The sequence below is a fragment of the Hyperolius riggenbachi genome, chromosome 1 (assembly GCF_040937935.1).
Source record: "Hyperolius riggenbachi isolate aHypRig1 chromosome 1, aHypRig1.pri, whole genome shotgun sequence".
NCBI classification, from domain to species: domain Eukaryota; kingdom Metazoa; phylum Chordata; class Amphibia; order Anura; family Hyperoliidae; genus Hyperolius; species Hyperolius riggenbachi.
The window spans coordinates 163,266,843-163,284,687 of NC_090646.1; the positions used below are offsets into that span (position 1 = coordinate 163,266,843).

The 17,845-nt window shown below is 45.4% G+C and overlaps 1 protein-coding gene across 6 annotated transcripts in view; it reads right to left on the bottom strand.

Annotated features, from left to right (window-relative positions):
- CLCN3 (chloride voltage-gated channel 3) overlaps positions 1-17,845 on the bottom strand; it is a 151,832-nt gene that overhangs the window by 48,702 nt on the left and 85,285 nt on the right. For all 6 annotated transcript variants that reach the window (XM_068278803.1, XM_068278801.1, XM_068278806.1 and 3 more), the window contains 3 exons: positions 12,827-12,984; positions 8,153-8,252; positions 4,686-4,873 (listed from right to left, as the gene is read on the bottom strand). In XM_068278803.1, the coding sequence (XP_068134904.1) occupies positions 4,686-4,873; positions 8,153-8,252; positions 12,827-12,984 (446 nt within the window). The remainder of the gene's footprint in view (positions 1-4,685; positions 4,874-8,152; positions 8,253-12,826; positions 12,985-17,845) is intronic.

A 17,845-nucleotide genomic window follows, 5' to 3' on the forward strand; every position in this document is an offset into this window, starting at 1 on the left:
GAACAACTTTGTGGATCCCTGATGCACACGATCATGATCTAGTAAAGGAGGACTTTGGAGATGTATGAGATATATAGGTAGATCTATATATATATATCTCACAAGTAAAAATGGAAATGAAATAAGGGTAATAAAATATCAGTAATTTTACCTATATTCTATTGTCCACTATAGTAGAATATTGGTCCTAACCCTTTTCACACACAGAACCCTCCATCTTGATGCCTTACACTAACTGATCCCTCCAGGTGGTACCTACCACTAAAACTCCCCTCGTGGGCAGCTATTCTTAACCACCTACCCCCAACCCTTAAGACTATCTCCTCCCCTCCCCCCCCCCCCCCCCCCCCCCAGGTTAGAACTGCAAATTTGGACGTGGGACTAACCCGATAAAATAGCGGATAACAGACACGCCACAAACTGGGGGAATCTATTTGCAGTGTGGGTGGCCTTTAAAAGTCAACTGCAAAGGATTACAGACTGAGCGTGTAAATGTTTACATGGCAGTTGAAAGGCAGTAATATTTAGATAGGGAGGAGAAAGCAAACACCAGCATGGATTTAAAAAAAAAACAAAAAAAAACACAAACCCTCTCACCCCAAAAAAATAAATAAAAATAACGTATATGTAATATTCCAAAATCTGTCAGAAAGAACTTCCAAAATATCAAACACGCAGTACCAGGAAAGCCCATTCATTTTGCAGATTATAACGGAAAACAACTGTTGAATGGAAACAGAAGAAAGCGGTAGTGCACATCAGGCTAAAATATAGCATTTATTCCGGAGCCACTAAAAACATTTCAAAGGCAATGTAGACATGGAGAGAGGTACAGGCAGAGAGCAGGTCAACAGCTGTTTCGCGCCTATACAACGTGGCGCATCATCAGGTCTGATGACGCGCCACGTTGTATAGGCGCGAAATGGCTGTTGACCTACTCTCTGCGTGTACCTCTCTCCATGTCTACATTGCCTTTGAAATGTTTTTAGTGGCTCCGGAATAAATGCTATATTTTAGCCTGATGTGCACTACCGCTTTCTTCTGTTTCTATTCAACGTATAGTGAGTATACTTGGAAACTAGCACTCAGGCTGTAAAAGCTACGGTCCTGTGCACAATTTTTCTCCTTATTGGACGGAAAACTGTGATCATTAAACGATACTGAATATAGAACTTAACCTTCCTGGCGGTAAATTTTTTTGCTGCTCGCAGCTAGCACTTTGCTAGCTGCGTGAGCACACCGATCGCCGCTGCCCGCGCCGATTCGCCGTGCCGCCCCCCCCCCCCCCCCCCTTGCGCAGCCTGGCCTATCAGAGCCAGGCAGCGCTGAGGGGTGGATCGGGACCCCCGATGACATCACGACGTCAATGACGTCATCCCGCCCCGTCCGTTGTTTGCACGGGATTTCCTGATCGCCGGAGGCGATCGAAGAGGGTAGGGGGATTCCGCTGCACAGCGGCTAACATGTAGCGAGCCCTAGGCTCGCTACATGATTTTAAAAAAAATTACACAAAAACGGCTGCGCTGCCCCCTGGTGGTTTTTAATAGACCGCCAGGAGGGTTAAAGGACACATCCAGGCTAATCAAATAAACAAAAATCAACTTACCTCTGGCTTAATCCAGCCCCTGGCAACCGTACTCTTCCCTCACCGCCGCTCCACTTGTGCAGTACACTACAGATGACGTCAGTGCAACTCCATGAGCCGCACATTGGAGCCCAGGCAGATGCCGACCTGGTGAGGTCAGCATCTGCACCGGAGAAGACTGGAAGCAACCAGAGCTGCAGCGAGGGCACATGACGCTGCCATGGGCTGAAGGAAGCCCGAGGTAAGTTGATTTTTGTTTATTTTTTTTTTGCCTGTATTATAAAAAGTGTTTCACTTACCTGGGGCTTCTACCAGCCCCCTGCAGCCGTTCTGTGCCCCCTGCCGTCACGGAACGATTCTCTGGCCCAACTGGTTCTATCATGGATATCACTACTTAGCCACTGCGGGGGACCGGAAGATCGTTCCGTGATGGTGCAAGCACAGGGTGGATGCAGGTGGCTGGTAGAAGCTCCAGGTAAACTTTAGGTTCCCTTTAACCCCCTTACCGTTACAATTCTGGTGGCAAGGGGGCAGCGCAAGCGATCGGCGATCAGAGTAAGCAGGAAAAAAAAAATTTGAAAATCGGCCCAGCGGGGCCTGAGAAATCCTCCTACGCAGGTTACCCCGAGCTGAGCTCGGGATAACCGGCAAGGAGGTTAAAGAGAATCTGTACTCTAAAATTCTTACAATAAAAAGCATACCATTCTATTCCTTATGTTCTCCTGTGCCCCTCTGTGCTGTTTCTGCCACTCCCTGCTGCAATCCTGGTTTGTAATTAACAGGTTTAGGCAGTGTTTACAAACAAAAGACTGGCTTCTAACCAGAGTATCATAGGCTGAGAACAGCTTACTGTGTGACTCATGCAGAGCTTGGAGGGAGTGTGTAAAGCTTCTGCCAATGACAAGCAGTGCTGCACATTCCACACATTCCAGCCTCAGCCCGACAGACACGACAGAGGAAAGGAGATAAGATTTATTACAGAGACAGTGCAAGTAGGAAAGGCTGCAATAAGACAGACCACATTAGAACAGTAATAGGAACTTATAGGACAGAAGAAATAAGGCTCAAAATTTTGTTACAGAGTCTCTTTAAAGGAGTCATCAGGCAAAAGATAGTAAAAAGAGTGGTACTTACCGGGGACTTCCTCCAGCTCCAGGCTCCCAGGATGTCCCTCGCCGCAGCTCTCCCCGCAGCAGTTTGTCGCAGGTCCGTCCCGGTCCCCGGCGATGACAGCAGAGCGACCTGGAGGTCACTCTGTACTGCGCCTGCGTGAGCGGCGCTGTCAATCACCGCCATGTGGGCCGGAGCGGACTGCACAGGTGCAGTAGTTCTGCGCTTGTGCAGTCCGCTCCGGCCCACGTGGCGGTGATTGACAGTGCCACTCACGCAGGCGCAGTACAGAGCGACCTCCAGGTCGCTCGGCCGTCATCGCCGGGGACTGGGACGGACCTGCGACGAACGGCTGCGGGGAGAGTTGCGGCAAGGGACATCCTAGCTGCCTGGAGCTGGAGGAAGTCCCCGGTAAGTACCACTCTTTTTACTATCTTTTGCCTGATGACTTCTTTAAGTGTGAGACAGATTTAATTGTTAAAATTAATTTCTCCAATACAACTCTTAGGGCTCAGCCACACTATAAGCGCTTTTCTGAGCGTAATTGATCAGCGCTATTCAAAAATCACTCCCATTCACTCATTAAAATCGCGGTAAAAATTGCAGCGATTTTTCGCATACACGATCGCGCAATCGCCGTGATTTTTACCGCGATTTTAATGAAAGTAAATGGGAGCAATTTTTGAAAAGCGCTCAGAAAGCACTAATCAATCATAAAGCGCTCAGAAAAGTGCTTATAGTGTGGTTGAGCCCTTAATGCAGAGGTACCCAACCTTTTCTGGCCCCTGGACCGCTTTCCAGTCAAATCACTTCTTCGACACGGAGCTGCGGCGACGGGGGGGTGGAGGGGTTAATGTCAGCAAACTGGATTGGGCAGGGAACAGGTCTATGCTGCGGGCGTATGGAGAACAATTGGGCCTCAAAACAACCACACTGGGGCACAGATGTTCTCCCAGTATTAGGTAGCCCCCTCCCCTGTTTAGCTAGCTACATGTGCCCTCAGTGTTATGTAGCCCCCTCCCAAGTATATATAGTTAAAGAATACCCGAAGTGACATGCGACATGAGATAGACATGTGTATGTACAGTGCCTAGCATACAAATAACTATGCTGTGTTCCTTTTTTTCTTTCTCTGCCTGAGAGTGTTAAATATCAGGTATGTAAGTGGCTGACTTAGTCCTGACTCAGACAGGAAGTGACTACAGTGTGACACTCACTGATAAGAAATCCCCTTTTTATCTATTTCTTGCTCTCAGAAGCCATTTTCTGCTAGGAAAGAGTTTTATAGTTGGAATTTCTTATCAGTGAGGGTCACACTGTAGTCACTTCCTGTCTGAGTCAGGACTAAGTCAGCCACTTACATACCTGATATTTAACTCTTTCAGGCAGAGAAAGAAAAAAAGGAACACAGCATAGTTATTACTGTACATAAACATGTCTATCTCATCATGTTACATGTCACTTCGGGTATCCTTTAAATGTACCCCCAGTGTTATGTAGCCCCTTCCCCAGATGTACCTCCAGTGTTATGTGGCCCCTTCTCCAGTTTAGATGGCTTGATGTGCCTCCAGTGTTATGTAGCCCCTCCCCGAGGTTAGATAGCTATATGTACCCCCAGTGTTATGTAGCCCCCTGCTCAGTTAGCTAAATGTGTCCCTAGTGATCTGTAGCCCCCATCCCAGGTTAGGTAGCTAGATGTGCCCCCAGTCTGCCTTACCACAGTGAGTCTGGCATCTTCGATCTTCTTTCAGGAGAGCAGCATGTGGCAGAGTTTTTCAGCATCCAGCCATTCAGAGAGAGCACAACTGAGGCTGTAATGAGAACAGTGCCACCTGCTGACACTCTGCTGCATGCTGCTCTGCTGGAAAAATAAATAAACCCACGGACCGGCACAACACAGCCCACAGACCGGCAGTGGGCCGTGGACAGGGGGTTGGGGACGCCTGCCTTAATGACTTCAGGGGGGGTGCAGAAAACAAAATAAGCTTACTTCAGCCTGGCCAATAATAAGATCAGCCCAAGTCTTCCATTGCGGACACTTGTCCCGTTCTTCAAATGTGGTCTCCTTTGACCCCCAGCAACACTGTTCATGGTTAAACCAAAATGCACTCATGCAGATTCCTTCCTTCAGATCTGCCATCCAGTCTGCTGCAATGTCTATTAAGCCAGCAAGGGCACCTGAGGATACAAATTAACATTTTTAGAATCATCTTACAAGCTTTTTAGTAATCAGTGCAATATACCAGTATTATGCAAAAACACAGGTAATCCCATTGAATTGCAAAAAAGACCAAGTTTAGCTAAGCAATCATGAAGAATACTTGTATACAGGGCAACTTAGATTTTCCTGGGAACTGCCTTTCTCTCCAGACATAAGCAACATATATAAAGGTTACTGTAACTGTCTTGATTAGGGCTAACTATTCTTCAGTCATAGATCAAGGGCCCAAGGCAGGATTTACAGCATTAGTCTACAAGATTTTCTACTAAATCTGCATCTTCCGAAACAGAATTAATAGAACTTAGAGGAGAACTCCATAAAGAGTCAGTTTGAATGCTTACCAGAAACAGTTGTGTTAACGGAGGATTCCATCAGGCCATGCCAAGAGTGGAACAGGTGCAGACTTGTCAGGGGCTCTTTAACCCTCCTGGCGGTCTATTAAAAACCGCCAGGGGGCAGCGCAGCACTATTTTTTTTTTTTTTACATTTTTTTTAAATCATGTAGCGAGTTTAGTGTTTGCTACATGATAGCCGCTGTACAGCAGCTCCGGCGATCTTTGATCAGGAAATCCAGTTCAAAGAACGAGATTTCCTGAAGGGCTTCCCCCGTCGCCATGGAGACTGGGCGGGACGATGTCACCGCACGGGGTCTGGGGGGGGGGGGGGGGCACGGCGGTTCAGCGCGGAGCGGCGGCGATCGGAATGCACACGCAGCTAGCAAAGTGCTAGCTGCGTGTTGCAAAAAAAAAAAAAAAAAAGGAAGCAAATCGGCCCAGCAGGGCCTGAGAAATCCTCCTGCGCGGCATAGCCCGAGGTTAGCTCGGGCTTACCGCCAGGAAGGTTAATAAAGTTTATAGAGGATATTGGTATGGGATCATTAATTAAAGGGGAACTTAAGCCTGAACAAACATACTGTTATTAAGTTACATTAGTTATGTTAATTAGAATAGATAGGTAATATAATCTTTTCCCCACCCTGTTTTAAAAGAACAGGCAAATGTTTGTGATTCATGGGGGCTGCCATCTTTGTCATGGGGGCAGCCATCTTTTTGGTTGAAAGGAGGTGACAGGGAGCAGTTCCAACTGTCCTGTGTCCTGATCACCCCTCCCAGCTGCACACGCTAGGCTTCAAATGTCAAATTCAAAATGTAAAAAAAAAAAAAAATTACACCAAAACAGCAGAACGAGAACAACATCAGAAATCCCATCATGCTTTGCACAGCATAAGGGGAAAACTGCCCGGGCAGTTTTCTTCTGTGCAGCTAAAAATGAGGCTTGAATAAGAGAAACAAAGTTCTGATGCTGTGAAACTGTTAAATAAACACCAGGCCTTTTCAGTGCTGCTGAGTCGATTTTTAGTCTGGAGGTTCACTTTAAAAAGGTAAGTAGTCATTGTTAGTTAAGAATAAAGGACTTTTTTCATTTTTTTTCTTCCTAGCCAAGGTGGGGATGGGTCTCTTTTCCATGGTATGGACATGGGCTTTGGAGGAGAAAAGCGGGCTTCACTACTCTTCTCCTTCAGAGCCCCCATATCATGTACCGTGGGCAGCATAGAGGCATAGTGGATAGCGCTCTCGCCTTGCAGCGCTGGGTCCCCGGTTTGAATCCCAGCCAGGTCAACATCTGCAAGGAGTTTGTATGTTCTCCCCATGTGTGCGCATATTGTTTCCTCCGGGCACTCCGGTTTCTTCCCACATCCCAAAAACATACAGATAAGTTAATTGGCTTCCCCCTAAATTGGCCCTAGACTATGATACATGCACTACACATTACATACATAGACATATGACTATGGTAGGGACTAGATTGTGAGCCCCTCTGAGGGACAGTTGGTGACAAGACAATATACTCTGTACAGCGCTGCGTAATATGTCGGCACTATATAAATACTTAAGTAAATATAAATGTAAAAAAAAAAAAAAATGTACCATGTGGGCTGGTATAGCTCAGGGTGTGGAGCACCACATATTACGCAGCGCTGTACATTCCAGGCTTCAAATTCTGGCTATATATGCCTGCATGGGTGACAATGAGCTTAAGAAGCTTGGGAGGCAGGACCCCATTCTGGCCATTTCCTTAAAATTAAAAACTCTGTTTATATTAAAAATGTACCACAGAAAAATAAAATGTCATTTTTCTGAGTTTTTTTTTTACTTTTTAAATCCGATTTCCTAAAAACTACCGGGACTTTTTGAAACAGAAAATGTCCCCCAACATTACTAGCAAATTGTGTGAGGATAGCATGTATTGAGGCTTTGCAAATAACCACTAGAGTCTGTGCTATTGAGTTATGGTCAGTGCGAAAATATATTTGCAGTAAGCATGTGGACTTGCCAATGGCTAATACTCTGAATGAAAATCAAATCTAAGAATTTCATGAGATTTAAATTCCTCATTGCAAATTCTGTTTCAAAATTCCAATGCAAAGCTCAAAATTCTGACAGTGAATTTGATTTCTTAATGGGAAGGTCCAAGCAAAATAAAAAAATGAGTTTCACTTACCTGGGGCTTCTACCAGCCCCATGCAGCCATCCTGTGCCCTCATAGTCACTCACTGCTGCTCCAGTCCCCCGCTGGCAGCATGCCGACCTCGAAGGTCGGCTGGCCGCATTGCGTACATTTTTACGCATTCCCACTAGTGAAGGAACATTAAATACATTTTTACGCGTTAGTGGTTCAATGCGTAATTTTTTACGCATGTAAAATGTATGTGTTAATGTTCCTGCACTGGCGGGAATGCGTAAAAATGTACGCAATGCGGCCCGCCGACCTCCGAGGTCGGCAAGCTGCCAGCGGGGGACTGGAGCAGCAGTGAGTGACTACGAGGGCACAGGATGGCTGCATGGGGCTGGTAGAAGCCCCAGGTAAGTGTAACGCATTTTTTTTATTTTGCTTGGACCTTCCCTTTAACCCTATAGACCATCTCTAATCCGGAGGCAGTCTGCTGCTGGTATGAATGGTTACTTTGGAAGACAGCAGTCTATCACTTGTTCATAGCTTTAAAAAGTTTTAGGTCAGCACACCACTGCTCTAGATTTCTCCAGTTTAATGGTGAAAACTCCAGGTTAGGGTAACTGAGGCCTACAGAAGTGAAATAAGGATTTTGCAAATGTGCAAACTAGAGATGCTGAGGAAGTGTTTTATTTATATATAATAAAAAAAAAAAAAAATATCTTCATACCTATAACCCAGCAGACATGTAACCTTTACAGCAGGTTATCAAATCATACAATTACCTGATGCTAAGCCAGTCAGAGTTACGACCAGCCATCCTGACCAAGCGTCATAGAAGCTTTTGGATAACTCCCATGCAGACTCCTTTTTCTTGCTATTAATCTGGGGGGAAGAAGAAACCACAAAATGGTTGGTAAACAATACATTATGAATTTCCACTAAGTTTAAAACTTCAACAATCATGATTATTTTACTTTCCTTATTTATACAACTTGATATACATAGAATTTAAGTAGTGAACCATTTACTATAGCCTTCATTCTGGAGTTTACTGTGTAATACCCCCAGTTACAAAGGCACACACATCAGAGGCTGAATATACTGTAGGCTAAAAACATGCACTGTGCAAACAATGATGACAATTTAACCTAGGACCTAGTATGAAACCACAAGAGTGATAAACTATCAACTGCTTCTGTTAAATATTAAAGGGACACTGTAGGGAGGTTGGGGGAAAATGAGTTGAAGTTACCCAGGGCTTCTAATGGTCCCCCACAGACATCCTGTGCCCACGCAGCCACTCCCCAATGCTCCGGCCCCGCCTCCGGTTCACTTCTGGAATATCAGACTTTAAAGTCTGAAAACCACTGCGTCTGCATTGCCGTGTCCTCACTCCCACTGATGGCACCAGGAGCATACTGCGCAGGCCCAGTATGGTCTGTGCCTGTGCCGTGCGCTTCTGGTGACAACAGGGGAAGCGAGGACACGGCAAAGCAGGCGCAGTGGTTTTCACACTTTAAAGTCTGAAATTCCAGAAGTGAACCGGAGACGGAGCCGGAGCATTGGGGAGTGGCTGCGCGGGAACAGGATGCCTGCAGGGGACCATTAGAAGCCCCGGGTAACTTCAAGTCATTTTCCCCCGACCCCCCACCGTATCCCTTTAATTGATATTTAAGTTTCTGGTACGTTAAAGGTTTTTTTATACATTTTCAGATGGCAAGACATTCAGGCATTATCTGACTTCCCACGGGGTCTTCTGTCAGGCACCTGTGACATTAAAGCAGCATGATCAGCCATACTATGCCAGAGAAAGAAAAACAAAACTTATATAAATTAAAGATAACTACTTGCTCTACTTACATAACAGATGGATTGTACTGCCCACATTTTGATTTCAGTGAATTTGCCATCTTGATTACCTCTGACTGAAGCCAATACTGATGTTGTTTCCTCCCTTACGTTTTTCTCCTAGAATCTGCTCTGTCATAGCTCGCTTGCTTTGCAAACATGTGAACACAGCAAGATCAGATTTCAGCCTTGTGTCACACTGAACTTCCCTCAGCCAATCAGTAAGGAGCAGGAATGTGGGAGGGGAGATGACACGCTTTCTTCTCATCGGCAATGTACCAAATAGAGCCAGTCTGACTGAGATAAGATTTATTACAGCAGAAACATTTCTGATTAGATTGGAGTGCTTGCAATACAGGGTGAGGTTCCAGGGTGCATAATGGGCACACAGGGCAGTGGGTATATGGAATTTGATTTTGTGGCAGACAATCCCTCTTTAAAGAGAACCTGTAAGGTGGAAATGAACTCACCACCAGTAATGGCAGATTTGTCAGAGAAAACTCAGTCCAAAGAGGGAAAAGATTCCATCCAACCAATGTAAATCCGACAGAAAAGGAGATATCCCTCCTACTTTACACAGTCTAATTTTGGGAGGGTTAGGAGGGGGGAACGCACCAAACAACCTGCTTGAAAAATTGCAGGTCTCCAGTCACACTGGTTCACAAGATCGCTTTGATATACCTACTAAGCATTACCTTGTACTCATACTGTGCTTCGTGATCTGTTTTTTCTTGTATTCCCGTATTGTCGTATTTCTGTATGTCACCCCTAAATATTGTCTGTAACCTAAACTAATGTCCAGCACTGCATTTGTATGTTGGCGCTTTATAAATACAATAAATAAATACATAATCTCAGGAACCAGCAGGCAACACCTGATATCCATGCATGTTCATGCTAAAATTAAATGTCAGCCTTCATGTCCCTCTCGCTTCAGGTTCCCTTAAAGAACAAGCGACACCCATGCTAGCCTAGAAATACAAAACACATATATAAGTAGATAAATACTAGTTCTACTTGCACAACAGATGTATTGTGCTATCCACGTAATGATTCCTGTGAATTTTATAAAGGAAAAGCAGAAAATCCTATTCTAGGCAGTGGCCATTTTGCCAAGCTAATGCTGACATCATATCCTCTTGTTTTCCCCCTCCCTTCTCTTGCTCATTGTGTATTCATTAGCTACCCTCCTCCCAGAGTCTTCAGACACTCCTACTCAGGTGTATACTAGGAACTGCACTTCTTTTCTCCTCCAATCGCTGAGTCACCTCAGTGGCTTGCAAAAGTATTCATCACCCTTGAAGTTTTCCACGTTTTGTCACATTATTGCCCCAAACATGAATCAATTTTTTTGGGAATTCCACGTGAAAGACCAATACAAAGTGGTGTACACGTGAGAAGTGGAACGAAAATCATACATGATTCCAAACATTTTTTAAAATAAATAACTGCAAAGTGGGGTGTGCATAATTATTCAGCCCCGAGTCAATACTTTGTAGAAGGCGGAGGCTTCGGGCCATCTCAACAAGGACCGTGAGGCACATGAACACATTCTTCCCCTTGGCTGTCAGCCTCCTAAACTCCCTCATAATACTCCCATCAGCACTACAACCCCATCAAGGACACGGTCTGAGCTGTGACACCACCGAATCGATCTGTCCATCCCTCAAGTCTGACTAACCCTACGTAAGACAGGATCTGTGTGTGGGCAGGAACCACAGGATGATCTGTCATGAACGAACGTTGTATATGGTTACTGTTGTTCCTCTGCTTGATATTCTTGCATGCTGTGAACCTTTTATGTATGTCTGTATTCTTTTTTTGAGCTATGTATTGTGCCAAATCCAATTCCGGGCATAACCCAGTTATGCTTGGCGAAAATAAACGATTCTGATATTTTGCTGCAATTACAGCTGCCAGTCTTTTAGGGTATGTCTCTACCAGCTTTGCACATCTAGAGACTGAAATCCTTGCCCATTCTTTTTTGCAAAACAGCTCCAGCTCAGTCAGATTAGATAGACAGCTTTTGTGAACAGCAGTTTTCAGATCTTGCCACAGATTCTCGATTGGATTTAGATCTGGACTTTGACTGGGCCATTCTAACACATGGATATGTTTTGTTTTAAACCATTCCATTGTTGCCCTGGCTTTATGTTTAAGGTGGTTGTCCTGCTGGAAGGTGAACCTCTGCCCCAGTCTCAAGTCTTGCAGTCTCCAAGAGGTTTTCTTCCAAGATTGCCCTGTATTTGGCTCCACCCATCTTTAGTCATTAGCACTCATCAGGCAATGTCTATGGGCAACTGACTGCACTCAGACCAAAGGGGGCTGAATAATTACGCACACCCCACTTTGCAGTTATTTATTTGTAAAAAATGTTTGGAACCATGTAGGATTTTCGTTCCACTTCTCACGTGCACACCACATTGTATTGGCCTTTCACGTGGAATTTCAATAAAATTGATTCATGTTTGAGTCAGCAATATGACAAAATGTGGAAAACTTCAAGGGGGCCGAATACTTTTGCAAGCCACTGTAAATGGAAGAGGAGGAATATATTATAGATAAAAAGGATTAGCATCTTTATCACTTTATACACTCAGACCAGTTGCTGTTGAAATTTGATTTTTATGGTGACAATACCGCTTTAATGTAAACCTGTCATGAGGGGAGAAGCAAGAAGCAAGGAAATGCATACTTACCTGGGCTTTCTTCAAGATTGGATTGAGTGGCCATGTTGGAGCACGGATTCTCCTTTGATTTGATAAAATTATCGCATTGAAAGGTCGATTGGCCCGCAAAATCAAGTGGTGTATGGGCACCCTTTGACTTCCACAACTCCAATGACTGTCTATGAAGTTTTCAATGAAAGTAACTTCTGCTTAGATTTTTTTTTCATCACTGGGTCAGTTTTTACCGTTGAAGTTTGTGACAGCTTAGTTCCACCCTGGCGTTCTATTAAATGCGCCAGGGTGTCAGCACAGCACTATTTTTTTTTTAAATCATGTAGCTAGCCTAGCGCTAGCTATATGATGCCCCCCCCTCCCTGCGGCGTCCCTCCCACCCATCCGATCGCCGCCGGCACTTATGCCCAAAAGGAAATCCCGCTCTGAACGTGATTTCCTTTAGGGCTTCCCCCGTCACCATGGCGACGATCGTGATGACGTCATAGGGAGTCCCGATCCACCCCTCAGCGCTGCCTGGCACTGATTGGCCAAGCTGCGCACGGGGCCCTGTTACGCGGTGGGTAGCGGCGGCGATCGACCTAAACACGCAGCTAGCAAAGTACTAGCTGCGTGTTTAAAAAATAAATGAAAATCGCCCCGCCAGGGCCTGAGTGGCGCCCTCCGGCGGTAATGGACAAGCTGAGCTCGTCATTACCGCCAAGAAGTTTAATTAACATGCTAAAGCAGACCGGTATTTAGCAAGTCAAAGCAAAAATTATTCAAATTAAAATCTAATGAACTTTTTGAAAGGTAGTATATCCCCACACTAATTAATCTGCAGGAGGAAAGAAGCAACTGGAAATCTAGTCATGCTGATCCTGACTCATTCCAAGTCTACATAGCACTTGGGCAAGTCCTGGTAAAGTGAATTATATGGTGTCTTACCCTCCGATGCCGCTCCCGATCTTTACACTTCTCTCGTACCCAATCAATGGTATGGAAATCATCGTAAGTGCCTACTCCAGGAATGGGCTCATCAAGCAGATCCAGCAAGTGGGTACTGCTGCTTATGCCTCCTCCGTTTGACATGGTGTAATGTGTACCTGAAAAAACAATAAGAAGAAACATATTGAGCTTATGTGTATATAATAAAACCTGTCTGGTGTGAATTTAGCAATGCACTTGGAAGTAGTGCCTTATGTTAAGAAATGCATCTATAAGTATGCACCAGAAAGTTAACATACATTACGCAATATAAATGACATACTATACAAATAATACACCCTGTGCACTGCTAAATGATCTAAAAGAAGAGGATTGACCAGACACTCTGCGAACATATACATTTTAATGCCATTTTTAGTGTATTCTAAGAAGATTTTAGTTAGGGTGGGGCATACATGGCTTCTCACTGATTTGTATTAGAATTTGGTGGGGGTGCAGCAGTCTTCACACCATACTCTGTGTCAGAAGTACTACAACTAAGGCCCCTTTCACACAGGTGGCTGAACTGCGCGTTTGCTGAGCATTTTAGCCGCCTCTGTGCAATTGGGGGGTGCAATTTAAATGCAGCTGACTTGCAGCGGTTGTAACACCACGCGTGTCAAGCGCTGGCATACAGTAACGTTACTAGCTGGCGGCGACATGTTGAGTCTGAGCGCGGCTGCTCTCACTCCAAGCGCCCAGATGATGGAGGAGAGCAGCTAACAGGCGGTGAGTTCATCGCTTGTCAGCTGCCCATGTGAAAGGGGCCTTAGGCCTCGTTTACATCAATTAGCACAGATGGCCTGTGCGATAAGAACCCAATGCGTACGATCGCACGCCATCTGTGCGGCTATGCACATCCCATACATTACAGTTAATGGTCAGTGCTGCGATTTCAGAAAAATGCATGCCACAGTGAGATCGCGCATCGCACTGTGCTGTGCAGCGCATATGTTGGGAACGGTAGATGAGCTGTCTATGCCCTTCTACCATTCTTGCATGCCACACACTTTACACGTTGCCGAAATGCACATGGCAGCACGTATAGTGGGAACAATTTCCCACACAAGTACAGCTGCTAAGAGACAAATACAAGATTTGAGAATCTACCAGACAAGAATGTTCTTAAGCTGGCCATACACTGGCCCGATTTACCGCCGTTTCGACAGCAGATTCGATCACTGGGATCTAATCTGCTGCCAATCGTTCGCGCTACACGCCGAATTTCTATTCATTTCGTCCGATCCCGTCGATCGCGCCGTGCGGAAAATTACCGTCGATCGCCCGCGGGTAAAGAGCGCATCGCTAGCGGCGTTCGAGTGCCCGACGACCGACGCAATAGAGCCTGCATACATTACCTGCTCCGCTGGCGCGACTGCCCCCGCTCGTCTCCGCTCTTCTCTGCTCTGGTTTCCGGCATGCCTTCACTTATTCCTGCCCGGCAGGAAGTTTAAACAGTAGAGGGCGCTCTGTTTAAACTTCCTGCCGGGCAGGAAGAAGTGAAGCATGCTGGAGCCGGAGACCAGAGCAGACCAGATCGGAGAGAGACCCGGGAGTCGCGCCGGCGGGGGGGGGAGCGGCGGCAGCACCACCACCACCACAAAAGATTGTGATCGGTTTCAGGCTGAAATCGGTTCACAATCTGTTTGCAGTGAAGGTAGCCATACGATCCCTCTCTGATCAGATTCGATCAGAGAGGGATCTATCTGTTGGTCGAATCGGATGGCAAATCGACCAGTGTATGGCTACCTTTATGCTTCCTCTCTGCTGCTCTTCCCTGATTTCTGTATACAGTTTGCTTTATAAAAAGAAGACGTGCACACAGCAAATGATAGATTAATAAATATTAGTGTTAATGGGTAGTCAGTCAAGTTTTTACAACTGCCTTTCAGCTGCTCCCATGGATCTACTAGTCACTTACAGCCAGTTGCACGTGTTTAGCAGTTGGAGTGGGGTGGTATCCTTCCCCTGCATGTACATCTAGTATTAGTAGGGAGCAACTGGGTCTTAGATTTTACATGAGGACTGCATTGTGTGTCAAACCCTGCCATTCTGTTGCCTTGCAGAACAACCAAATGGTGCTCATTCCCCAGCAGATCCGCTGCTGAAACATGTGACAAGCGCATAGTTCTGCTGTCCACATGAATTACCATATTTTTCAGACTATAAGACGCTCCGGACTATAAGACGCACCCAGGTTTAGAGAATAAAAGTCATGGAAAAAAATATATATAATAAACGTGGTGTGTCCATGGTCCAGGAGCATTTTGTATATGTTCTCCCCCAATTATTGTCCCCCTTGTGCCTTCCTTGTATCTCTGGTGTCCTCATTTCCTCCTGTATCCCCCTATGTCCCCCATGTGCTTCTCTGCCCCTCTGTCCATGTGTACTTTTTCCTGGAGTGGCTTCACTGATAAAATCACTGCAAACTATTACCACTCACTAACTAGCAGCTAGTGGTGCTCAGCAGAGCTCGAATATTCGAGTAGCTCGAATATTCGAGCTCTTTTTCAGCTATTCGAGCTCGGTATTCGAGCTCCGAATAGCTGTAGCTATTCGAATGGGCTATTCGAGAACACTCGAATAGCCCATTCACTATTCGAGCTATTCGAGCAAACCGGCGCTATTCGAGCTCGGTACCGAGCTCGAATAGCGTCATAGCCCAGATTGATGTGCTTAGAGCCAATCAGAGGGCTCCCAGGCCCTCTGACGGCAGCCAATCACAGAGGGGGACCCTGGCCAGCCCCTACCCTATAAATAGCGGCCGCCATGTTCGGGTTTTCCATGCTTGCCTGAGACTTGTACAGAGAGAGATCTGCTCCTTTGTGCTTTGGCTTAGCAAGTGCTCTATTGTGTTCATTTACCTAGCGTTTTTGCTCACCTACACCTGCCATATACACCTGTATTGTTGTTATTTAGATAGACATTGTATTTTAGTTAGTAGCTTGTGTGTTACATTAGAGACAGGCAGCTGCTGCAAGCTTACAGGTTTAGGCCTCAGGGGGGCCTTGCCTCTGTGGGCAGCTGTCCTCTGTTTATTTCTCTCATCATCTATACCAGTATTTCTGCTGTCCTTTACTAATAGTATTGTAGTTATACTGTACTAGGAGTAGGACACTCACTGACTGTCACTGTTTATAGGCTACTAGCTAGCTCCTGCGTGTGTGCACTCACTCACTGTCTGTGTGTACACACACTCTATTTCCTTCTGATTACTGATTGATTATTGTTAGTTGTACTTACTTACTACTTACTCTTACTGTACCCGTAGGGACACTCACTGTCACTGTTCATATAGGCTACTAGCTCCTGCGTGTGCGCACTCACTGTCTGAGTGTACACACACAACACACACTCTATTTCCTTCTGATCGCTGATTGATTATTGTAATTAGTTAGTTCTACTTACTGTTACTACTTACTCTTACTGTACTAGGAGTCTAGGACACTCAGTCACTGTGTTCATAGGCTACTAGCTCCTGCGTGCGTGCACTCACTGTCTGAGTGTACACACACCCACACTCCATTTCCTTCTGATCGCTGATTGATTATTGTTATTAGTTAGTTCTACTTACTGTTACTACTTACTTACTCTTACTGTACTAGGAGTCTAGGACACTCAGTCACTGTGTCCATAGGCTACTAGCTCCTGCGTGCGTGCACTCACTGTCTGAGTGTACACACACCACCCACACTCCATTTCCTTCTGATCGCTGATTGATTATTGTTATTAGTTAGTTCTACTACTTACTGTTACTACTTACTGTACTAGGAGTCTAGGACACTCAGTCACTGTGTCCATAGGCTACTAGCTCCTGCGTGCGTGCACTCACTGTCTGAGTGTACACACACCACCCACACTCCATTTCCTTCTGATCGCTGATTGATTATTGTTATTAGTTAGTTCTACTACTTACTGTTACTACTTACTTACTCTTACTGTACTAGGAGTCTAGGACACCCAGTCACTGTGTCCATAGGCTACTAGCTCCTGCGTGCGTGCACTCACTGTCTGAGTGTACACACACCACCCACACTCCATTTCCTTCTGATCGCTGATTGATTATTGTTATTAGTTAGTTCTACTTACTGTTACTACTTACTTACTCTTACTGTACTAGGAGTCTAGGACACTCAGTCACTGTGTCCATAGGCTACTAGCTCCTGCGTGCGTGCACTCACTGTCTGAGTGTACACACACCACCCACACTCCATTTCCTTCTGATCGCTGATTGATTATTGTTATTAGTTAGTTCTACTACTTACTGTTACTACTTACTGTACTAGGAGTCTAGGACACTCAGTCACTGTGTCCATAGGCTACTAGCTCCTGCGTGCGTGCACTCACTGTCTGAGTGTACACACACCACCCACACTCCATTTCCTTCTGATCGCTGATTGATTATTGTTATTAGTTAGTTCTACTACTTACTGTTACTACTTACTTACTCTTACTGTACTAGGAGTCTAGGACACCCAGTCACTGTGTCCATAGGCTACTAGCTCCTGCGTGCGTGCACTCACTGTCTGAGTGTACACACACCACCCACACTCCATTTCCTTCTGATCGCTGATTGATTATTGTTATTAGTTAGTTCTACTTACTGTTACTACTTACTTACTCTTACTGTACTAGGAGTCTAGGACACTCAGTCACTGTGTCCATAGGCTACTAGCTCCTGCGTGCGTGCACTCACTGTCTGAGTGTACACACACCACCCACACTCCATTTCCTTCTGATCGCTGATTGATTATTGTTATTAGTTAGTTCTACTACTTACTGTTACTACTTACTGTACTAGGAGTCTAGGACACTCAGTCACTGTGTCCATAGGCTACTAGCTCCTGCGTGCGTGCACTCACTGTCTGAGTGTACACACACCACCCACACTCCATTTCCTTCTGATCGCTGATTGATTATTGTTATTAGTTAGTTCTACTACTTACTGTTACTACTTACTTACTCTTACTGTACTAGGAG